The 20167-nt window shown below is 41.4% G+C and overlaps 1 protein-coding gene across 6 annotated transcripts in view; it reads left to right on the forward strand.

Moving 5' to 3' along the window:
- The window catches only part of rps6ka1 (ribosomal protein S6 kinase a, polypeptide 1), a 60080-nt gene extending 41230 nt beyond the window's left edge, over positions 1 to 18850 (forward strand). For 2 of the 6 annotated variants that reach the window (XM_074660510.1, XM_074660512.1), the window contains exons 3-23: positions 4368 to 4421; positions 7434 to 7550; positions 7655 to 7736; positions 8951 to 9031; positions 9169 to 9248; positions 9423 to 9529; positions 10775 to 10812; positions 11791 to 11933; positions 12081 to 12151; positions 12286 to 12374; positions 12473 to 12537; positions 12684 to 12786; positions 13108 to 13238; positions 14344 to 14469; positions 15133 to 15222; positions 15328 to 15486; positions 15773 to 15934; positions 16019 to 16095; positions 16194 to 16311; positions 16706 to 16843; positions 16956 to 18850. In XM_074660510.1, the coding sequence (XP_074516611.1) occupies positions 4368 to 4421; positions 7434 to 7550; positions 7655 to 7736; positions 8951 to 9031; positions 9169 to 9248; positions 9423 to 9529; positions 10775 to 10812; positions 11791 to 11933; positions 12081 to 12151; positions 12286 to 12374; positions 12473 to 12537; positions 12684 to 12786; positions 13108 to 13238; positions 14344 to 14469; positions 15133 to 15222; positions 15328 to 15486; positions 15773 to 15934; positions 16019 to 16095; positions 16194 to 16311; positions 16706 to 16843; positions 16956 to 17078 (2154 nt within the window). In that variant the 3' untranslated portion in view covers positions 17079 to 18850. Of the gene's footprint in view, positions 1 to 3353; positions 3469 to 4367; positions 4422 to 5244; positions 5740 to 7433; positions 7551 to 7654; positions 7737 to 8950; positions 9032 to 9168; positions 9249 to 9422; positions 9530 to 10774; positions 10813 to 11790; positions 11934 to 12080; positions 12152 to 12285; positions 12375 to 12472; positions 12538 to 12683; positions 12787 to 13107; positions 13239 to 14343; positions 14470 to 15132; positions 15223 to 15327; positions 15487 to 15772; positions 15935 to 16018; positions 16096 to 16193; positions 16312 to 16705; positions 16844 to 16955 lie in introns of those variants that run through there. The other 4 variants (XM_074660511.1, XM_074660514.1, XM_074660515.1 and 1 more) reach the window with 3 other exon arrangements.
- The last annotated feature ends 1317 nt before the right edge of the window (positions 18851 to 20167 follow it).

Here is a 20167-nt window from a genome sequence, read left to right on the forward strand (position 1 = left end):
ATGGGACAGGGGAAAGGACAGAATGAAGGTGGACAGATGGAGGCAAAGTGGAAAAAAGGAGTGTCATAGAGACAGCCGGTTCATCAAAGGAAAAAGTACATAATGAATGGGAAAAGAACTAGCTGAATGAATGAGTCAGTCCTGCCCTCTAAAATATAGCAGCCCTCTTTGGTACCTTCTTTTAGAGTTAATGAAGGAGGGGGGGAGAGAGGACAGACTGATGCAAACAGAGGGAGACATTCCTGCGTCTCACCTGACAGATTTGGGTGCCTGCCTGCACACATGTCTGGACACACTTGTGCACAAAGACACAACTGTATGGACGATCGTGCACACAAACACAAACCTCTTTTTGTAATTCCAAGCTAGAAATTCCTACATCAGTGCATGCAAACTGTAGAGCTGTAGACATCCATTCCTCGGTTCAAACTAGCTGTTTCTACCTTTATTTTCTCACCCAACCTTAATAATCGTACTAAAATGATCCTGTTATCTGTTAGAGTAAAAAGGATAATGAATCAAAAGGAGAAACAGGCAATAGGTGGTAACTAATAGCTTTATCAATGGTTCATAAATCATTTACTAATGCTTTATAGATCAGTTAAAAGCTATTGAGAGGAGCAACATTTGAGTGTCCCGGTTGCTCATAGTCCCATATCCTTTCTATTTGTTAGTAATGTACTCATAAATGTCCGTAATGCATCAATAAATAGTTTTTTACAACAGTTCAACAAGTCTGCAGGTAGTAATACATGTTAGCTAGACTTGCCAGCAGGTATACAGCACAACTCAGAACCAAAGGCTCACTGACTCGGGACAATCGGGCCATCACTGAATAGGCCTTAAACAGGTGCTTTAATCTGCATTTTGTTTTTATGCAGTCTATCAAGTCTGCAGTTATAAATGTTAGCAGGTTGTTAAGAAAAATAATAGACTTTGGTTTTCTTTTCCAGGAGGTGTGACACAAACAGTCCATTAGAGTGGTCTAAGAGCTGAAAAGACAAAGCAAGTGTCATTCTGGAGGAGGATAAAAAGCCAAACTTGTTCTTATTAATGATCCTTAAAGGATTATAGAAACATTTAGTATATTGATCGATTACTCGATCAACAGAAAATGAATCTGCCACTATTTTGAGTCCGTAATTGTTTCAAACATTCATTAGTTCCCTCTCTTTCTGTTTTACATCATTACATCATTACATCATTTTACAACAGAATATCTTTCGGTTTTGGACTTTTGGTCGGACGAAACAAGCAATCTGAACACGTCATCTTGGGCTAGGAGAAACGGTGATGAGCATTGCTTTCATAATTTGTTAACATTGTTTTAGAAGAGTAATCGATTAAAGCTACCACATGGAACTTTAATTCTGTGTTGATTTTGGCGGTCCCTGTGGACAAAAGCGGTAGTGTTTCTGAGCACCAGAGTCCCTTTAGAAAACCTCTCATTTTACTGCAGCAGGGTCTGACAGTCTGACCCTCATAGTCCTGGTTCTGGTTCTCCCTTGTCTCCCTACCCTCCATCGGGCCCTGCAATACAGCCATGACCTCCAGCAGCTGAGTTTGAGCTGAAAGAATTTCTGGTGAACCTGCAGGATTTCGTCTGATTTTGCGCAGAATCAGGTGGCACCGACTACAAGCATTAAGAATAACAATATAGAAATAGCCAATCTTCTCGCTGATGTTCTCGTTTTCATAACCAGTGAAGAGTTCCTCACGGTAACTTTGATCAAGAATATAACTGGCAGAATAATTGATACTGAAAATAGTTGTTGTTGCAACCCTAAAGGATTAGTGTGAGGATTATAAATGATTCATTAATCATTAATAAAGTTAATAGTTGTGTTTTTGCCATCTAGAAATATGATGCATATTCTCATAGTCTCATATTTTCAAGAGTTTCTTCTACTCTTCAGTTCTAATTATGCAATCACAAAATCTTAGTCATAGTCATTGTAGTGCCGCTGAGTTATGCAGTGTATTTTTCCCCTGTGTGTGCGTGTGTGTGTGTGTGTGTGTGTGTGTGTGTGTGTGTGTGTGTGTGCGCTCAGGCAGACAAAGTCTAGTGTAGGATATTTGTTTTCATAGTAATGAGCCTGGACCACGGTTGGTTGCTTGGATGGATGTTTAGACTGCTCTGTCTCCCTCCATGTACACTATAGTCGTTCATGTCGTCTCCCACTCTGGACTTACTCACTCTTCCTCCTCCCCTCCGTCCCGACAGTCAGAGCTGTCATGCATTTGAAAACGTGCAGGTGCGGCTGCTGCTCATTTTCCAGGCAAGACGACAGGCAACAGTGAAACAAACACTGTAATTGTCTTGTGTTTTACAGGTCGCTCGCTCGCTGTCTGAATTAACTTATTCTTTACTCCTCATCTCGTTTTGACGTTTGTTTTCTCTCTCTTTGTCTGTTCTCTTTTACATCATCCAGTCTTCTTGTTTTTATGGGTCTCTCTCATGATAGACAGCAGGTTAGGACTCCAGTGTAATGCTTCAAAAAATGCTTTGACAAGGCACGGACGCAGGGTTAATACCTGTGTGACCTTCGCTGCTGTGATTGGACAGTTTTTAAACAGCAGGCCGGCCTCTGCTGCTCCCCCTCGGTCCCACTCTTTGTCTCCCCTTGCTGTAATTAATGTCAGATCCAACAATGTGAACATGCCCTTACTTGGCTAAAGCTCCTCTCTCATGTCACTCTCCTTTAGAGCACTGGCCCGGCTGTGAACCTGCACTGGCCCCTTGTGTTTATCAAAGACCATTACACCACGTCTGTCTGACATCTGCTGTCTAGTCAGAAAGATACAAGTTACTGAAGGTGAAAGTTCTGACTGAAACTTCTGATGCATTTAGTTTCACCAGAAGAGACTTCCAAATTTCAAACAGGATTGTCTTTTTCTTAGAAATCTCTGATTCTTGACAAGCATGCATCAGCTTGTAATCCATTTCCTCCCCTTCTCTGGGAGCTCCTGCATGTGTTTGCCAACAGAGGCTTGTGTAATCATACAGAGTGCCCAATTATGCAAAGTGAATCTCTGTTTTGTTCCACTTCACATCAAAGTGTACAAAGCAGTTGAGTAGACTTGTCTGGAGCTGCTCTGTGCTCCTGCAACAGAGTCTCCAGTCTCCCCGTCTTCCTCTTGTCACTCTACCACTCCCTCTCAATGAGAAAACGCTTCCTAAGAGCCACTTCCTGCAGCTCTGGACCCATTTCCTCCTGTCTCTATGTCCCCAAGCAGTCAGTCTGCTGCTCATATCCATTTCTATAACTTCACTTCCTATTTGTGTATGTGAGCAGATTGTATCTCTCCTTGTGGTATTGCATACAGAAGGTGTTAGCTAACTCTGACACAGAGGCTGTGTATTTGTAAGACTGTGAGTGTCTCAGAGGTTCACTGCCACCAGTGACATGGACAGATCTGGACATGTGGAGGCTCATATTTCGCACCAAAACCCGGCGCACGCGAGAGGCAAGTGTGGCCACTTTTGTTCATGCTCGTTTGTCATTAAGCTTCAGTCGATGTGAAGTGAGCGTCTCTGTGAGTGTGGGTGGTGATGGGTGTTGTTAGGGACCGGTTGATTTGCTTCAGGCAGCTGTGTGTGTGGTATTTTTGGAGGAGAGGAAGGGGTTTCCTTTGTGCATGGTGGACGTGATGCTGAGTACTCATCAAGTGCGAGGAAACGCAAGCAGGACGTGTTTATCTTCCACCTCCTCTAACCCTAAAACACCTCGTAAACGGTTGGTTTTGCTGGTTCGTTGAAACTCAAACTTCTGTCCTTTCGTTGTACATGTGCAATCGATTTGGCAAGGCAGTGCTGATCCAGGAACACACTTTCTGTTTCGCCATTCTAGTGTTCAGCCTGTGCATTGTTCCGCTTAATAGTAATATCAACACAATCAAATTTGAACAGTTCAGTTAAACAATCTTGATGTGCTAAGGCCATTAAATTCTTAAAAAATGAACTAATTTCAAATGACACCATTAGACCTGATTGTCTGCACTCGTTCTAGATATTGCAGCAGCTTCACGTTTGATCAGTCAGATAAGTTCTCTGAGCAGCCGTTATACTGGGAAACCAGCTCCCCGCTGAGAGCAGAAAACATGTTTCTATTACCGAGCAGGAAGTAAGCAAGATCGGTTCAAGAAAAGAGGAAGTGTGAACGAGGGGGGAAGAGAAGTTTCCTGTCACTAATGTGGCAACCATCACCATTCGGACCCTTTTCTAACCTCATCTGTGTGTGAGTGAGTGTGTGTTGTGCCTACTTGTGCATTTGTGTCCAGTACATCTGTATCATCTGCATTGAAATTTGCAAGTATATTCTCTGTAACCCGTGTTAACTTCCAACGCAACCATCCTCCCCTCCCAGAACCAGTCCCATATCAACTGGATAGAGAAGGACTTTGCCCATATTAGAGCCCAGGTAAGCTCTGACCGCCACTTCTACTGTACAGCTGCTTTATATCCGAGCAATCTGCAGCAAACACACTCAGGCTGTCGCTTACAGTAACATCTCTGCATTTTATCCACTTCAGGCTAATGCACTTGATCATATCAACCTTTTTCTGAGGAAAATGGACTGTAATGCAGTGTAATCAGATGTTTGTGAAACGTTTGTCTGCTGACGGCTGGATTATGCTTCTGTTTGGTCAAGAGAGACGTTGACTCATGCGCTCGCTGTATTTACACGGGTGTGTAACAGCCTATTCTCTCTTGTTGAAGAGGTATTTACAACACAAAGGGCAATAAAGTGAGAGATGGAGGAAAGAACAAGAGTGAGAGAGCTGTTTTAAGAGACAGGATAAGCAGGAATAGACTATTATGAGAGGGAAGAGAGGGACATGCCGTTCCACAGACAGGAAAATCTCTATCAATCTCGTCTAAATCGCCTTAACACTGAGGGGGGACACCTCATCCTCTCTCTTCCTACATCCCCCCATCCTCTAGCTTCTACTCTGTTGAATTGTGGGTAAAGGGAAGTGGTATAGAGCTGGGTTTCGGAGAGAAAACATTGATAACCCAGAAACGTTTTCAATCAAGGCAGCAGAAAAACACACTTTTTGTCATCATTTCCTCCTCTCTTTCGCTCTTTTTTTGGTATTGTTTCAGTTTCGGCTTCTCTCTCTGAGTTGAACACACCGCAGATGTGTTTGTGTGTATGTGTGTGTGTGTGTGTGTGTGTGTGTGTGGGAGTTGTTGGGTGCAGGACTGTGAGAATAAGCGCTGGCTCTTCCTTCCTGCACGCTTTGGTTCCAGTTCACTTCAGCTGCAGTCAGTCACTGAGGACACACAGGGCTGATCATCAGACCAACGCAGAGAGCAGACAGGAGAGATAATGGAAGAGAAAATTAAGATGAAGAGTTAATAAAAAAAAGTATAGAAGAAAGCCCATGAAGAGAGAGAATAGATAAAGGGAAGAGGCTGAGAGATTTTTCTATATGTACTCCGAACTAATCCTGACATGAGTGCACAAATGAGTCTAAAGGTGAGATGAGGTGAGGTTGAAGATGTAAGGTAGTACGGTGTTTGCCTTCTTACGGACATGGGTAGGACGATGAAGCAGAAGTTTTGACAATGAGATGGAAAAGGACAAGAGAAAGTTCAACCTGAGCCGCTTGCTGACCCTGTACCTGTTCAGAAAGAACAAGGCCTTGGTACCGGCACTCGGTAACAGCTTCAGATCAACAGCTGAAACAGGCAACAGCACTGACTCTTTACCTGCACCGAGGAACCAGTGGACGGTAAAGTGATAACCTCCTCATGTTGGCATCTTGATTAACTCTGAGTAGTCTCCAGAGAGCTGTTAGCGGCGTTGTGTTGTTAAGCGCAGTAATTTTTAAATGAAGCAGCAGAGAAGTGGGATTTGTTAACGCTGCAGAGTGCAGACGATGCTCGCTGTTATCTGTGGTTGTTTAGAAACAAAGTGCAGCTGAGAGCCTGCATCCTTAACCAACTCTGGTTTCCTGTTGTCAAATAAAGTCCCAGGCTGTTTACCATGTATTGTTGAAACTTAGGCATTTTTTATTACTGATACATCAGTCTTTTTTTGTGATTAATAAATCAATTATTTAGGTTAGGGTGACAACTGATTATTTTCAGCAATGATTAATCCGATTTTTTTTTTTTTTTTCAGTAAATTAATCAATAATTTAATCTTTAAAATGCCTTATCTCTCAAATATAAAACGCAACACTCTCAGCTCTTTGTCCCAGATACAAAACAGGCAGACAGGGAGGGGAAAAAAATCATTCACTGTTACTTTAACTTGCTTACTGTACCAATTTGGCATCCTCTCTTCCAAATAATCCAGCCACGCAACCATTGATTCATGAAATTAAATCACACACTTGAGGATCCAGCATACCCAAGGAAAATGCACGAACATTAATGTTTTGTAAGAGGGGTATTTAACATTGTACAAGATGTGCAACAGAAGTAATCCTGGCCAGTCATACTGTAAACCACAGAATCAGAAAATTTTACTAAACTACTCAAACCGATTATCAAAATAGTTGCCAATTAATTTAATAGTTGGCAACTAATCGATTAACCGTTGCAGCTCTACTGTTATCTGTCATGCATGATAAAGGTGTGCATTGTATCTGATGTCTGCAGAGGACAAATTCAAGGGATACAACTGGAACAGGCAAGATGTCCTACTTTCTAGTCCCAAATTTTCAAATGATCCTCTGTAAGAAGCTGTGAGCCTCCAGGGTAGAAGTAAAAAAAAAAAAAAAAAAAAGTTTCCCCACCAACCACACTTTCAATTTTAAGAGGGATTTAAGGTAACTATAGTGCTGTGCCTTGTCGTAGGGCTGGGGGGGTGAAACTCAGGGTATATTTATGAGTACAGAGAACTGAAACACTCTAGAATGAGACTTGTTGTTGATGTAGTTGATGCTCTCTGAAGGGTGTTGATGAGTTGTGGGTGAGGTTGACACTAGGTCAGAAGTGTCTGTGACTGTGGTCATGTGGTGGAGTTGTCAAAAGTGTCAGTGCTCCGCCCTGTAAAGAGCCTGAGAAGCTGCCTTAAAAGGCTCTTGAGTTTATGCAACATGGCATTTTACATTGCATTGTTTGAAACGTGCACTGATGGTTTTCACTTAAAAAGTTGCATCATTTCCAGAAACTACTTTAAAAAAAACAAAAACACATTGACCAGAACCATTGGGTGTTATCACTCATTCTTACACACACATCTAATTTTTTTTTTACTGTGCTTCCTCTTTCTGAAGCATTTTATTTTGATGTGTTGTTGTTTACAGCAGGAAACACTCCTGTGAAAGAACTTCTCTTTTTGCACAGCAAACAATCTGCTTTGTTCTCTCCTTCACACAATCCTCACAAACACGCAGTATTATCATTGTTTCACCCATTTGTTCTGTGATTACTGACTGGTTTATTATACTTTTCCTCTTTCCTTTGCACTCTTTAGGAAGATGGAGACATCAAGGAGATCAACATCACCCATGTGGTCAAGGAGGGCTCGGAGAAAGCTGATGCCTCTCAGTTTGAACTGCTCAAAGTGTTGGGACAAGGATCCTTTGGCAAGGTAACAGCTGCCTCTGCTGATCCCTTTGTCTCACATTTGCACTCTCAGACTCTCAAACCCTGATATAACAAGGTCCTGTGGTGTTTTTGTTGTGCTTATTGCAGGTGTTCCTGGTGCGAAAGGTGACCGAACCCGATGCCAACCAGCTCTACGCCATGAAGGTCCTCAAGAAGGCCACGCTCAAAGGTACAGTAGCCTGTGATATGCTACGATGGCGTCATCACGGTGGGACAGTTTAACAAGCTGGCTTTGTTGTCAGAAAGTGTACTGATGACAGAAAAAGCTTGAATTTCCCAACTTTGTAAACCTGTCCTAGAACACACCACCAGATGCACGAGAGTCGCTCTGCAGCTGATCTGACACATCTTCTTGTAGAGGGCATGTTCCCTCATCATTGCATTAATTATAGCGACTTGTATGTATTTATTAAGTGCTGAAACAATTAATCGATCGTCAAAAAAGGAATCAAGAATTTTGACAAGCAAACAAATGTGAGGATTTGCGACTTTTCTCTGTTTTATATATGTATGTAAATTAAATACTTTTTTGGTTTTGAGCAGTAGCAGTAGTACCTTATAGTTCTCCTTCACGCTGGCACACCGGAGATGTTTCAGTGTGTTGCAATCTGCAACCTCGCTACATACAACCAAATCCTACACACTGTACCTTTAAGCTCCAGGAAATTTAAACTATTTTCTGACATTTTATTGACTAATCACTTTTTCAAATAATCAACAGATTAAAAGATAATGAAAATAATATTTTTTTGCAACCCTGTATTTATTGCCTCTGCATTGTTCTTAGTGCCAAGTTCATGTAGGATACTTTCAGAAAGCTTTCGTTTCAGCTTTTGTGGTGATTTCATAGTTTGTTTTGAAGTGGCGGTACCCTCGGTTTCATTTAAAAGGGTGTATCTTTTCCTGTAACTAAGTGCTGTAAGAAGACCACAGCTTGCAGTTGGTTTCTCTTTACATTTGCACCCAGGTGGTCTCATTCTTTTGATAAACATCAGAGCATCAGATTTGTTCACACATCCCCAAAATGATGTGGTTACTTTTAAGTGTGCAGGTGTCCAGATTTTATTTGCATCTTTAAATTATGTTTTTGTTTGGTTTGATCATTCAGCATGCTGTAGGAATATACTACTGGTTTCACTGTACTCACCGTTCAGTCAGAACAGAGTGTTCAGCTTCCACAGAGCTCGACAGCCTCTACGATTATAAATCAGCGAAGCATTGATCCGTTATTGTGCAGCCAACTAGAAACCTCATTTTTTCATCCTAATTCGACCATGCTTTTACTGGAGCGCAGTGAGTAAAGTGAAAACTGTTTGGAGGGCTTTGTCAGCCTACCTTTCAGTATTAAAGTTTAATACATCTGTGCTCTTATTCATCCTTCAGTGAGAGACCGTGTGAGAACCAAGATGGAGAGAGACATCCTGGCAGACGTCAACCACCCATTTGTTGTCAAACTGCACTATGGTGAGTCAGCCGGAAGCTTTATTTCAACTTTTATTGGATCTACTGATTTCATTCCTGTCTTATTGCTTCAAATTTACCTCAGTCGTGTTTCCTGATTTACCGTTGAATCAGATTTGAAAAAAACTGTGTATTTGTAGCATTCCAGACTGAAGGGAAGTTGTATTTGATCCTGGACTTCCTCAGAGGAGGAGATCTCTTCACTCGACTCTCCAAAGAGGTGAGAGTGATTCATGGGATTTTGGTGTTTTTGCTGGCCTAGGGTCCAAAAAGTCCAGTCTTTTTTATCTCGCTTGATAAATATTTATACAATTTTCCTCCATTGTCTCGCTCTTGTGATGTTATTCTTTCCCATTGTTTCATTCTCTCTGTTTCTGTGTCTCATGCCTCCCAGGTGATGTTCACAGAGGAGGATGTGAAGTTTTATCTGGCAGAGCTGGCGTTAGGACTGGACCACCTCCATAGCCTGGGCATCATTTACAGGGACCTGAAACCTGAAAAGTAAGAGCAAACGGACATATTGAACACACAGTCACAGAAACAAAAACACATATATAAACACATACTTGATGAGCCATGCATCTTGGTTCCAAAACCATCTGAATATATGCCAGTTACAGTTTGTGCCAGACAACAGCATTGCTGACCTTTCACTTAAATATTTTTAGACCATCAGTGAGAAAATTCCTCAAACACTGGCACAGTTTTACATTTGTAATGCCAAATCTCAGATCTCATCTCATGAATGCTCAAGTGTGGAATTGCACTATGCTGTATGCATACGTTCTTGTAGTCAAGATGTAATCCTTGCTGCAGTGCTCTCTGAAGAGGCTTTTATTTGGAGTAATCTAAGAAGCCATGTAATAGCCAAGAACCTGGAAAACACTTGATTTTTATTCAGTGTTCAATGAATCGATTAGTTGTTTAGTCTATAAAATGTCAGAAAATGGTGAAAAATGTCGATGAGTGTTTCCCGAAGCACAAGATGACGTCCTCAAATGTCTTAATTTTGTCCACAACTCAAAGATACTCAGTTTACTGTCAAAGAGGAATAAATAAACCAGAAAATATTCACATTAAAGAAGCTGGAATCAGAGAATTTTGACTTTTTTTTTCTCTAAAAAATTACTCAAACCAATTAATCAATTATCAAAATAGTTGGCAATTATTTTATAATCAATTAATCTTTGCAGCTCGATAATCTAAGAAGTCATGCAATAGCCAACAACCTGGACAAACAGTGATGGTTTTTTATTCAGTGTTTGGAACTAAAACCAAACCTTTCTCTCATATGAGGAGTTATTCTAGTGTAATGCACTTTAAAGGCACCAAGCTGAGTTTTCAAATTGCACTTTAAACTTTTTAAATTATCATTCATCTTCAAAATGCCTACGGCACAATAAATATTATGAATTCAAACCTGCCTCCATTAATTTGCAAAGCCTTTTAAATGTCGTGCCCTGCATTGTTTGTGTCAGCGTGTGGCCCTCTTCCTCTCCATTTTAACTGGGGCATGGCTATTTTTATGGTACATTACTGCTACCAGTTGTTGATATGCATTTCTCAACCGCCGCAGTTCCTCCATGCTTGTGGCGGGCATGTGCAAAAAAAAAATCGATATAGTACCTTTTAAGTTGTTATGGTTATTATTATATTACAGACTCCCCCAGAATGAGCAGCGTGTGATGTCCTAATGAGTAAAATGTTCACACCTTCTCAGGCACCTAACATTTGTTTTCTTTTTAGCATTCTCCTGGATGAGGAGGGACATATCAAACTCACAGGTGAGTCTCCAGCTCCGTCCACACCTAGTCTCTCTGTCGGCACACACACTTTCCTCTCCTCTACCTTGTTGACCTTCATTACTCACAGTTGGGGTGACAGCCTTATCTTGCTGACTCCAGATACCTGCATAATGGCCTGTACATGTTCTCTAAGTTAATTATTACACTCTATCTTCTCCATCTACCTCTGTCGTCATCCATAATCACCGCCATTTATTTATATCCGGGTCCTGCCATCATTGAACCGAAGGTGACCACAGGAGATTATAGAGAGAAAATTATAACAAGTCTCACAGGGAGACGAATGCTGACAAAGAAAAAGTGCTGTAAAATAGTGGAGGTGAGACGCAATTAGCTGCAGAAAAACAACGTACCGTATCCGTTTGTTTCCCTTCTGGCTCGGCGAGCAATCCTGCTCAGGTGGTGGGACGCTGACTTCCACTCACACACAATGGTTGTCCTGTTTAAAACTTGACAAAATCAGATACTCACTTCAATATTCACATGTGAAATTCCTGAAAGCATGGGCCTCTTTTTTAAGTACATTCCAGATCCTGAAAATACTTGATTATTAAGTGCAGCTTGACTACATCACAAACTGTTCACTCATTCACCGCAAGTCCTTGGTGTGACAGTTAGATTTCAGACATTGGTGCCAGCTACTGTCAATATAGGCTCATACATGTCATTTTTCTTTAATGACTGACTGACTGACTGACTGCGCTGAATTCAATAAATAGGTTTTAAGTATCAAAGTAGGAAGAAGGCCAACGCAGCAACAGAGGCTTTGTTTAGTGGCGCCCATCCTTATGAAACACAAAAATCCCTTCGCCTATGGCTGGGATTGTAACAGAGGTGATAACTTCGGTGGCTGAAACGTTATTAAAGGACCATAAAAGTAAGACAGACTACAGTAGGGTGCTACACTCTGATGCTGTGTAGTGATGTGCTGACTGTGTCTTGTGGTGTGTTTCCCAGATTTCGGCTTGTGTAAAGAAGCCATTGATCATGAGAAGAAAGCGTATTCCTTCTGTGGTACGGTGGAGTACATGGCACCAGAGGTTGTGAACAGGCAGGGACACGACCACAGCGCCGACTGGTGGTCATTTGGAGTACTAATGGTAAGGAACATTTTAGATATTAGATTATTTTCAAGCCAACACTGTAAGAATAATGTAAACAATTTTGTTCCTACATTGTGTTTTTTCTACTGCACTTATTGTACATGCATGTACATATAAATCACAGTTGTATATTCTGTCTCCCAGTTTGAGATGTTGACTGGATCGCTGCCATTTCAAGGGAAGGACCGCAAAGAAACTATGAACCTGATTCTGAAGTGAGTATTCTCAAAGTGGAGGAGCAATCGAACACAGAAGCCTATTGCTGTCACACAATGTTGCTGTTCGAAACTGCCTCTCTTCATATTTTGTGAAATAACTTGAGCTGTGTGCCGTCTGTCTCTCCCCGCAGGGCGCGTCTGGGAATGCCTCAGTTCCTGAGTGCAGAGGCCCAGTCGCTGCTCAGGGCTTTGTTCAAGAGGAACCCCACCAACAGACTGGGTTAGTATCAACTCAAGAACATGACTTCCACAAACGACAACATATTATGCACTCTAGCTGTGCTTCATTGGTTGATATTTTGCGATGTTTCTCTACAGGATCTTGTGCTGATGGTGCAGAGGAGATCAAGCGGCACGGTTTCTTCTCCACCATAGACTGGAATGTGAGTGTCTGATGGTCAAGGATATTTGAATATATGCATAATATAAAATACACTCTGTGGATTTTCATTTAGAATAACTGTCAATCTTTGTGGGAGGAAAACCTTCAACTACATGGTGTGATTAAAAGTCCTTTTATTCCTTTTAGAAACTCTTCAGAAGAGAATTAAAACCTCCGTTCAGGCCGGCGGTGGCGCGTCCAGATGACACCTTCTACTTTGACTCTGAGTTCACCTCCCGCACCCCTAAAGGTCAGAGATCAAATCTGAATGTTCACTCTTAGTTGTCTATTTCCTGCCTGACAGCAGCTCAGTGGAATTATTATTATATTTTTCCTCTCTCAGCTTAAAAAAAAATCAATACAGGGTGTTTTTTGTTTAAAGGAGACACAGTTGTGATTACAGCACCGTCAAGATGCAATAACACTTTATTATAGCAGTGCTCGTAAAAAATACATGAGCTTGAAAGCATTGGTTTACTGCAATGGCGTATTTGAACACGGACATCTCCATCACTTCCAAGACGCACACCTCCCTTCATTCAATACTTTGACTTTCCTCATTATCTCCCAGACTCCCCCGGCGTGCCCCCCAGCGCCGGAGCTCACCAGCTCTTCAGAGGCTTCAGCTTTATCGCGTCGACTCTGTTGGATGAGGAAGGTTCAGCGGAGCCAATCAAGCCCCCGCCGCACCCAGTGGTCCAGGTTAGAATAAGTATTTACTTCACAGTGGGGTTTTTTCATTTGAATGAAATAAAAAAGAGATCCAGTTTAAGGCAAGTCTAAAAATCTAGTGATTTTCTTACTTTTACTCAGGGGCTAGGGTGGAAGAAGTACTCAGATCCTTTACTTAAGTAAAAGTAGAAATACCATAGTCTAAAAATACTCCATTACAAGTAGAAGTCCTGAATTCAAAGTGTTGCTTAAGAAAAAGCACAAACGTATTAGCATCAACATGTACTCAAAGTATCAAAAGTAAAGTACTCATTATGCAGAATGGCTCCTTTCATATTATTATGTTATATATATATATATATATATTATATTATGTCATTTTCAGTTTGGTCATTTTCATGTTTAATAAATTATAATTACCTAAAAAGACTTGGAGCCGAAGTACTTGATATTTTGGAGATGCATGTTTTTCACACAGCAGAGATGACATGCTTGTGTAGCTTGTAGCTTTTCAAATAGTTATAGTTAAATATCGACTAATCAACTAAGAGGGGGCAGCCCTAAATAAATAATGTTTTCTCAATATTTGTTTTTTTTTATGTAAAAATTAACTAGTAACTTAAACTGTCAAATAAATGTAGTGGAGTAAAAAGTACAATATTTACCTCTGAAATGTAGTGGGCTAGAAGTAGGAGTTGCAAAAAATGGAAATACTCAAGTAAAGTAAAAGTAAGTCAAATTTGTACTTGAGTAAATGTACTTAGTTACATTCCACCACTGTTTTTACTGTGTTGGATTCGTCACTGAATACATAAACTACAGATATCTAAAGAAAGAGGGGAAAAAAGACAGATGTGCGAGGTATGTGTCAGGCAGACAGGGAGAAGATGAGGGAATGAAATGACTTAACAGAGGAGGTACATGGCTTCAGATCCTGTTTCACGCATAGCAGGAGCAGTGATTAACTCTGCTGAATTGAGAGAGACAGATTTGCAACAAGCGAGATGAGGAAAAAAATGTTGCAAGTTAAAAATAGATTCAACTCCTTCCGGAAACCCACCATGAACATCCCTCACCTCATCAGCTCTCACATTCCTCCTCACCTTTGCTCATCAGCGCTCTTCTTCCTCTGCAGCAATTACACGGGAAGAACCTGCTGTTCAGCGACGGCTACGTATTGAAGGAAGACATCGGCATGGGCTCCTTCTCTGTCTGTAAACGATGTATTCACAAAGCCACCAACACAGAATACGCTGTCAAGGTACGAACACACAATATTTTAGAGGTGGGAATCGCCACAATACGATATTATCAAGATACGATCCTATTGGGAGTATTGTGATAAGATATATTGCGATTTGTTGCCTTTTTTCAACTTCAAATTATGCAGTTTGTCAACATCTGTTTTATCTAATGAGATACAGTTTCCACTCTGTTCATCTCAGAGGTTTCATTCACATATCTTGAGGTCAGAGGTCAAGGGACCCCTTTTGAAAATGGCCATGCCAGTTTTTCCTCGCCAAAATTTAGCGTAACTTTGGAGCGTTACTTGGCGTTCTTCCTGAAAAGCTAATATGACATGGTTGGTACCAATCGATTCCTTAGGTTTTCTAGTTTCATATGATACCAGTATCGTCACTCTAGCTACAACCAGCCCGCTACAACCCCTTGGATTGTTAAGAGGTTAATAGTTTATATAATAAAAGATTGATACTTGACGTGCGTGTATCAATACTGCCACGCAAAATATTGCGATACTATTCTGTTTACATTTTTTTTCCCACCCTTAACATATAGAAGAAAAAGAGTGACTGTGACACGCACATGAAAGTGCAGCTACAGTACAACAACGCACAACAATCAGGGCGGTATCTTATTAATGTATACTATAACTGAAACATCATCAATATATTGTGATTGACAGATGATTGACAAGACCAGTACAGACCCCTCTGAGGAGATTGAGATTCTACTTCGATATGGACAGCACCCAAACATCATCACACTGAAGGATGTGAGTATAAAAGCACGCACTAAATATCACACTATTGGACATTACAGTGAGTGTGCCGAATGTCACGGTTGGTGATGTGATGATGCATGTGTGTTTCTGTCTCAGGTGTACGACAACGGCAAGCAGGTGTTCATGGTGACGGAGCTGATGCGCGGAGGAGAGCTGCTGGATCGGATCCTCAAACAGAAGTTCTTTTCGGAGAGAGAGGCCAGCGCCGTGCTGCACACCATCACCAAGACTGCAGAGTACCTGCACTCACAGGGGGTGAGGACAAGTAGGAATACGAACAGTGCCTTCTTGGGACAAAACATCTGTGTGATTAAACCACTGTTGGACATCTGCACACTGTTAGGCTCCAAATAAATAGTTTATTTCTCTCTTCGAGGCAACATTTAGATCTACAAGATGTTCCTCAGGCCCTCCCTTGCTCCCTCTTCTTATTAATATCTCATCATACAGTATCCCGTTTTCTGTTGCTTTCCTTTATCGTGCCCCAGTTATCTGCTCTGTACTGTCTATTTACTCCATCCGATTTTCTTTCATCCTCCAGGTGGTGCACAGAGACCTGAAGCCCAGCAACATCCTCTACGTCGATGAGTCGGGGAATCCAGAGTCCATCAGGATCTGCGATTTTGGCTTCGCTAAGCAATTGCGTGCCAACAACGGCCTGCTGATGACCCCGTGCTACACTGCTAACTTTGTAGCTCCTGAGGTGAGCGGAGTCACTTTTACAGTCTCATGCCTCGAATGAAACTTTACAGTGTTAGACGGTGTAATGAGATGTGTGTCATTGCAGGTGTTGAAGCGTCAGGGCTACGATGAAGGATGTGACATCTGGAGTCTGGGAGTCTTACTGTACACCATGCTGGCCGGGTGAATACCAACACTGAAATCTTCTTTCCTTGAAGAGATCTTTCTTTCTCGCTGCTCTTCGTACTCACTTTGTCCTCTATCTCCTTTTCTTCCAACAGTTTTACTCCATTTGCCAACGGACCGGAGGACACCCCAAATGAGATCCTGGTCAGGATAGGCAACGGTCACTTCAGTCTGAAAGGAGGCAACTGGGACACTGTGTCTGACGCTGCCAAGGTAGAGCTATAAATCTGACTGACAGCGCCTTCGCTCATGTTCCTCGGAGATAGCTCTCCTTCTGTCACAATTTCATATTTAACCCTTTAAAAATGGACCTTCCACTGGTTGCGGCAGATCATTGTTTGCAGCATGACCCTGTTTAAATCAATCTAATGTAAAAACCATAATAGCTAGAGCATTCATTCTTTTTTTTGCAGCAGAAAGCTAAGACTTCTGTCTTCTGCGCCATCACGCTGTACGCACTTTACGTGCGAAACGTAAAGTAACTAGGAAAACGCCTAAATCTGCTTATAGAAATGAACATATCTCAAAAAAGTGTGCACAGTTCAAATACCTTATGGAGTGTTAAGAAATATTTTGTTCAGGTTTCTACAATGTGGTGTCCTTTTAGGACCTTGTGTCCAAGATGCTTCATGTGGACCCCCATCAGAGACTGACTGCTAAGCAGGTCCTCAAACATCCCTGGATTGTCCAGAGAGACAAACTACCCAACAGCCAGCTCCCACACCAGGACCCCAAACTGGTCAAGGTAACAGATCTTAAAATTACTGTAAATTGCTGCTGAATTCTTTTTTTTATATCCACATTTTGTATACTTGGTCATTTGGGCTGCAAATCACCATGCTGTTGTTTATGTACAGGGTGCGATGGCGGCCACCTACTCAGCCCTGAAGAGCTCCCAACCCACTCCAGAGCTCAAGCCCATCGAGAGCTCCTTCCTAGCTCAGCGGCGCGTCAAGAAGCTTCCCTCCACCTCCCTGTAGAGACTCACAACAACCAATCGGCTCACTGGAGACTGACCAAAACCGCATCACCTGGCTCCAACCACCCAGTCAGCTTGCACAGGGACACCACCCGCCTCTACCAGCCAAGGAACACTGACTGTGGTCCTGCCCCCATCTTGTGAAATCAGTTGTCCTGCTCTTGCTGTCATCCTCCTTGTTCAGGCTCGTCAGCTGCTGTCAGCCAGTCTCCTCGGACTAGCAAAAAGATCGTGAAGATAGATGGGGGCGATGAGGGCAAAAAAATAAAAATGGCTGCAGGTTTTTGGCAGATGTATTAGTGCTGTATGTGTGTGTGTGTGTGAGTGTGTTTGTGCATGACTGGCCACAGAGTCCATGCAGCCATGTTTCCGATTGTGACAATGAAAGTTTTCTCTCCTCATCATTGCTGTGATTGGTTGTCATCCAGCTTGCTGCACGCCCGACTGTCCGCCTGTTTTGTTGTCCGTCTTTCTTTTGTAAAGTTGATGAGCTTTATATCACCGGGTGTGCTGCCAAATCAACCTGTGCCGACAGCGCAAAAACCACAGTACTGTCCAACTGCTGTTAAATGTTTTTTTTGAAAGAGCATTATTTACATGAATATTAAACATTTCCGCCATAAATGCCTCTCTTTGGCTTTGGTACAGCCAGAACACGTGGATTCTGGGAAATGTCAAATGCTGATGTTTTGATTAATGTCAATCTATGCTTGTGTTTTGTTTTACAGAAAGCGTGCGTGTGTGTGTGTGTGTGTGTGTGTGTGTGTGCGCGTGTGTGTCAGTTGCATGACTTGCAGTATGTGTGCGTGTGTCTGTACTGTCTCGCAGGATGCTGCAGGGTCATGTGCATGGTCCGGTGACGTGATGATGTCATGTGGCTTCCTTGTTTCTCTCTGCTCCCTTTTCTCTGCTGGCAACCATTTGAGATGTCTATTATTATTTTTTATTACTACAAAAACTAGTAAAATAGGTGGCTTTCTGTGAAAGAAAACTTGCCCAAGGAACAATGTGGCATGTTAAAATTCTATATTTGCTTTTTTTTTTTTTCTTATTTTTTCATTTTCTTTCCCACTGTGTTTCTTGAATAATGCATATTGAATGCTGTTTCCTGTGTTGGCTGCTTTTGTTGTTGATTGTTTTGTTTTTTTCTTTTTGTCCAAAGAAAGTGGTGATTAAAAATAGTGAAAGACACGCTGAGGACATCACAGTCTGTGGACTTGAAGCCATATAGGTCTTTCCTTCTGTTTTTTTGGGATGTGAAAGGGAATAAAGACGGAGTTTGTCTTTATTTGAGCACTCCAACACTTAAAAACTGTCAAATCACTGGTTGCTAATATCACACAGGCCTTCAGCTGTCTCGTGTTTAACTCTTTCATGCATGATATTTGAATCATTCCGTTGATTATACAACATGTTTTCATTTTATTGACCCTCAATTTGAGATGTCCTAAAGAAGAGTAAATGTGTCTCACTGTAAGTAGCTTCACATTAAAGGTCCTGCTTTCAGCTCGGTGCCTGGACCTACAGGTGAGGCAGAATGTCTTACTTGATGAACAAACCAAACCGCCTGTATGTGTGCAGAAGGGAAGACCTGTGTGGCTAAATAATCAATGAACCAGCTGTCTTACCTCAAAAGGGATCAAAGTTATGTTATAAATCTTGTTTGGTGGCAAAATTATCCCTCCTTTGACTAAATTTATGGTTAAGATGTTATTGTATGATAAAGATGGAGATTTTTATATCTTACAAATATTAAAAATTCAGTTGCTACGACAAGCTGTCTCGTGTTCTGTTTTAGCTGTGCCTAAAGGTGTTTTGCACTGCCATAAAGTGAGGGGACTCACTATTCACAGATCCAGCAGCAACCAGCTTCCCGACAGAGACTGAGATAACCTGACTATTAACTAATAGGGCTGCACAATTTATCAAAATCGCAATATGGCTTACTGCAATTTTCATATTACAGGAAGCGCTATATTTGTTAAAGAGGACCTATTATGCTTTTACCCCTTTCCTTTAATACGTAATTGGGTTTTTTTGCACATGGAAAAGTTCTGCAAAGTTATAAAGCCCAAAGTCCATGCCAAAGGAAGTTACTCTCTCCAACAGAAACACTTCTTCAGTAACATGGTGATGTCACAAAGTAACACATTTGCATAATGGCTAGTTTTGGCACGCCCTCAAACAAAGCTATAGTTAGAGCGGAGCTGGAGCGAAGTCCCAAGAGTTTGGTTCTGTTCAGCCCAGAGGGAGGGGCAGTAGAGAAAATAAAGTGTTTTTTGAACATATGAGAAAAATTTAAAAAAAATAAAGTGTTTTTTGAACATTAAATTATGTAAACATGTTCTATTAGAAACTCAAAATACAAGTACGTATCATTTTGCACAGGCTGGCCTAGGCTTCAGCCTAGAGGCCCCATATTTGCAAGGGCCCCAGATTCTTTTAAAAAGGAAAACTGGAAGTCGTAATCTTCGTTCTATGGACATTTTGCAATTTGTTGTTCCCAAAGTACAGACTGAATTGGGAAAGAACGCTTTTAGGTTTTCGGCACCTACTGCTTGGAATAATGTACAATCTGATCTTCAACTTCAAAGCTTAGTTACCTTGAATGAGTTTAAAGCTCTGGTGAAAGCGCTGTAGTCAAGGTTGTCTGTGTGCAAGTGTTTTGTATGAGCAAGTTTTAATGTTAATTTATGTGTTGTCTGTTACTTTCACTATACCTGTCTTGCTGCTAACTTGGCCAGGTCTCCCTTGTAAAAAGAGATCTTTGATATCAATGGGACTAACCTGGTTAAATAAAGGACAATAATAAAATTGGCCAGATTATTTTTAATTATTTTAATGTATTCAGAGAGGAAAAAAAAACAACCTTTACCCCTATTAGCCCATAAGAAACATTAAAAAAAATTAAGCAGCAGATTGGGTAGATGTGGGCTTGGGTAAATGTGCTGTTATTTATCATTATTATACAATGGTGTTTTAATTTTAATTGCCCTCAGCTGGAGAGGCCTCTATGTGTGCCCGAGTGTTTGTAAACAACACTGCGCATGCCCAGAGCCTAAAGCGGATGACACGTGCAACTGATTGCCT

This window comes from Sebastes fasciatus, chromosome 15 (genome assembly GCF_043250625.1).
Source record: "Sebastes fasciatus isolate fSebFas1 chromosome 15, fSebFas1.pri, whole genome shotgun sequence".
Lineage (NCBI taxonomy): Eukaryota > Metazoa > Chordata > Actinopteri > Perciformes > Sebastidae > Sebastes > Sebastes fasciatus.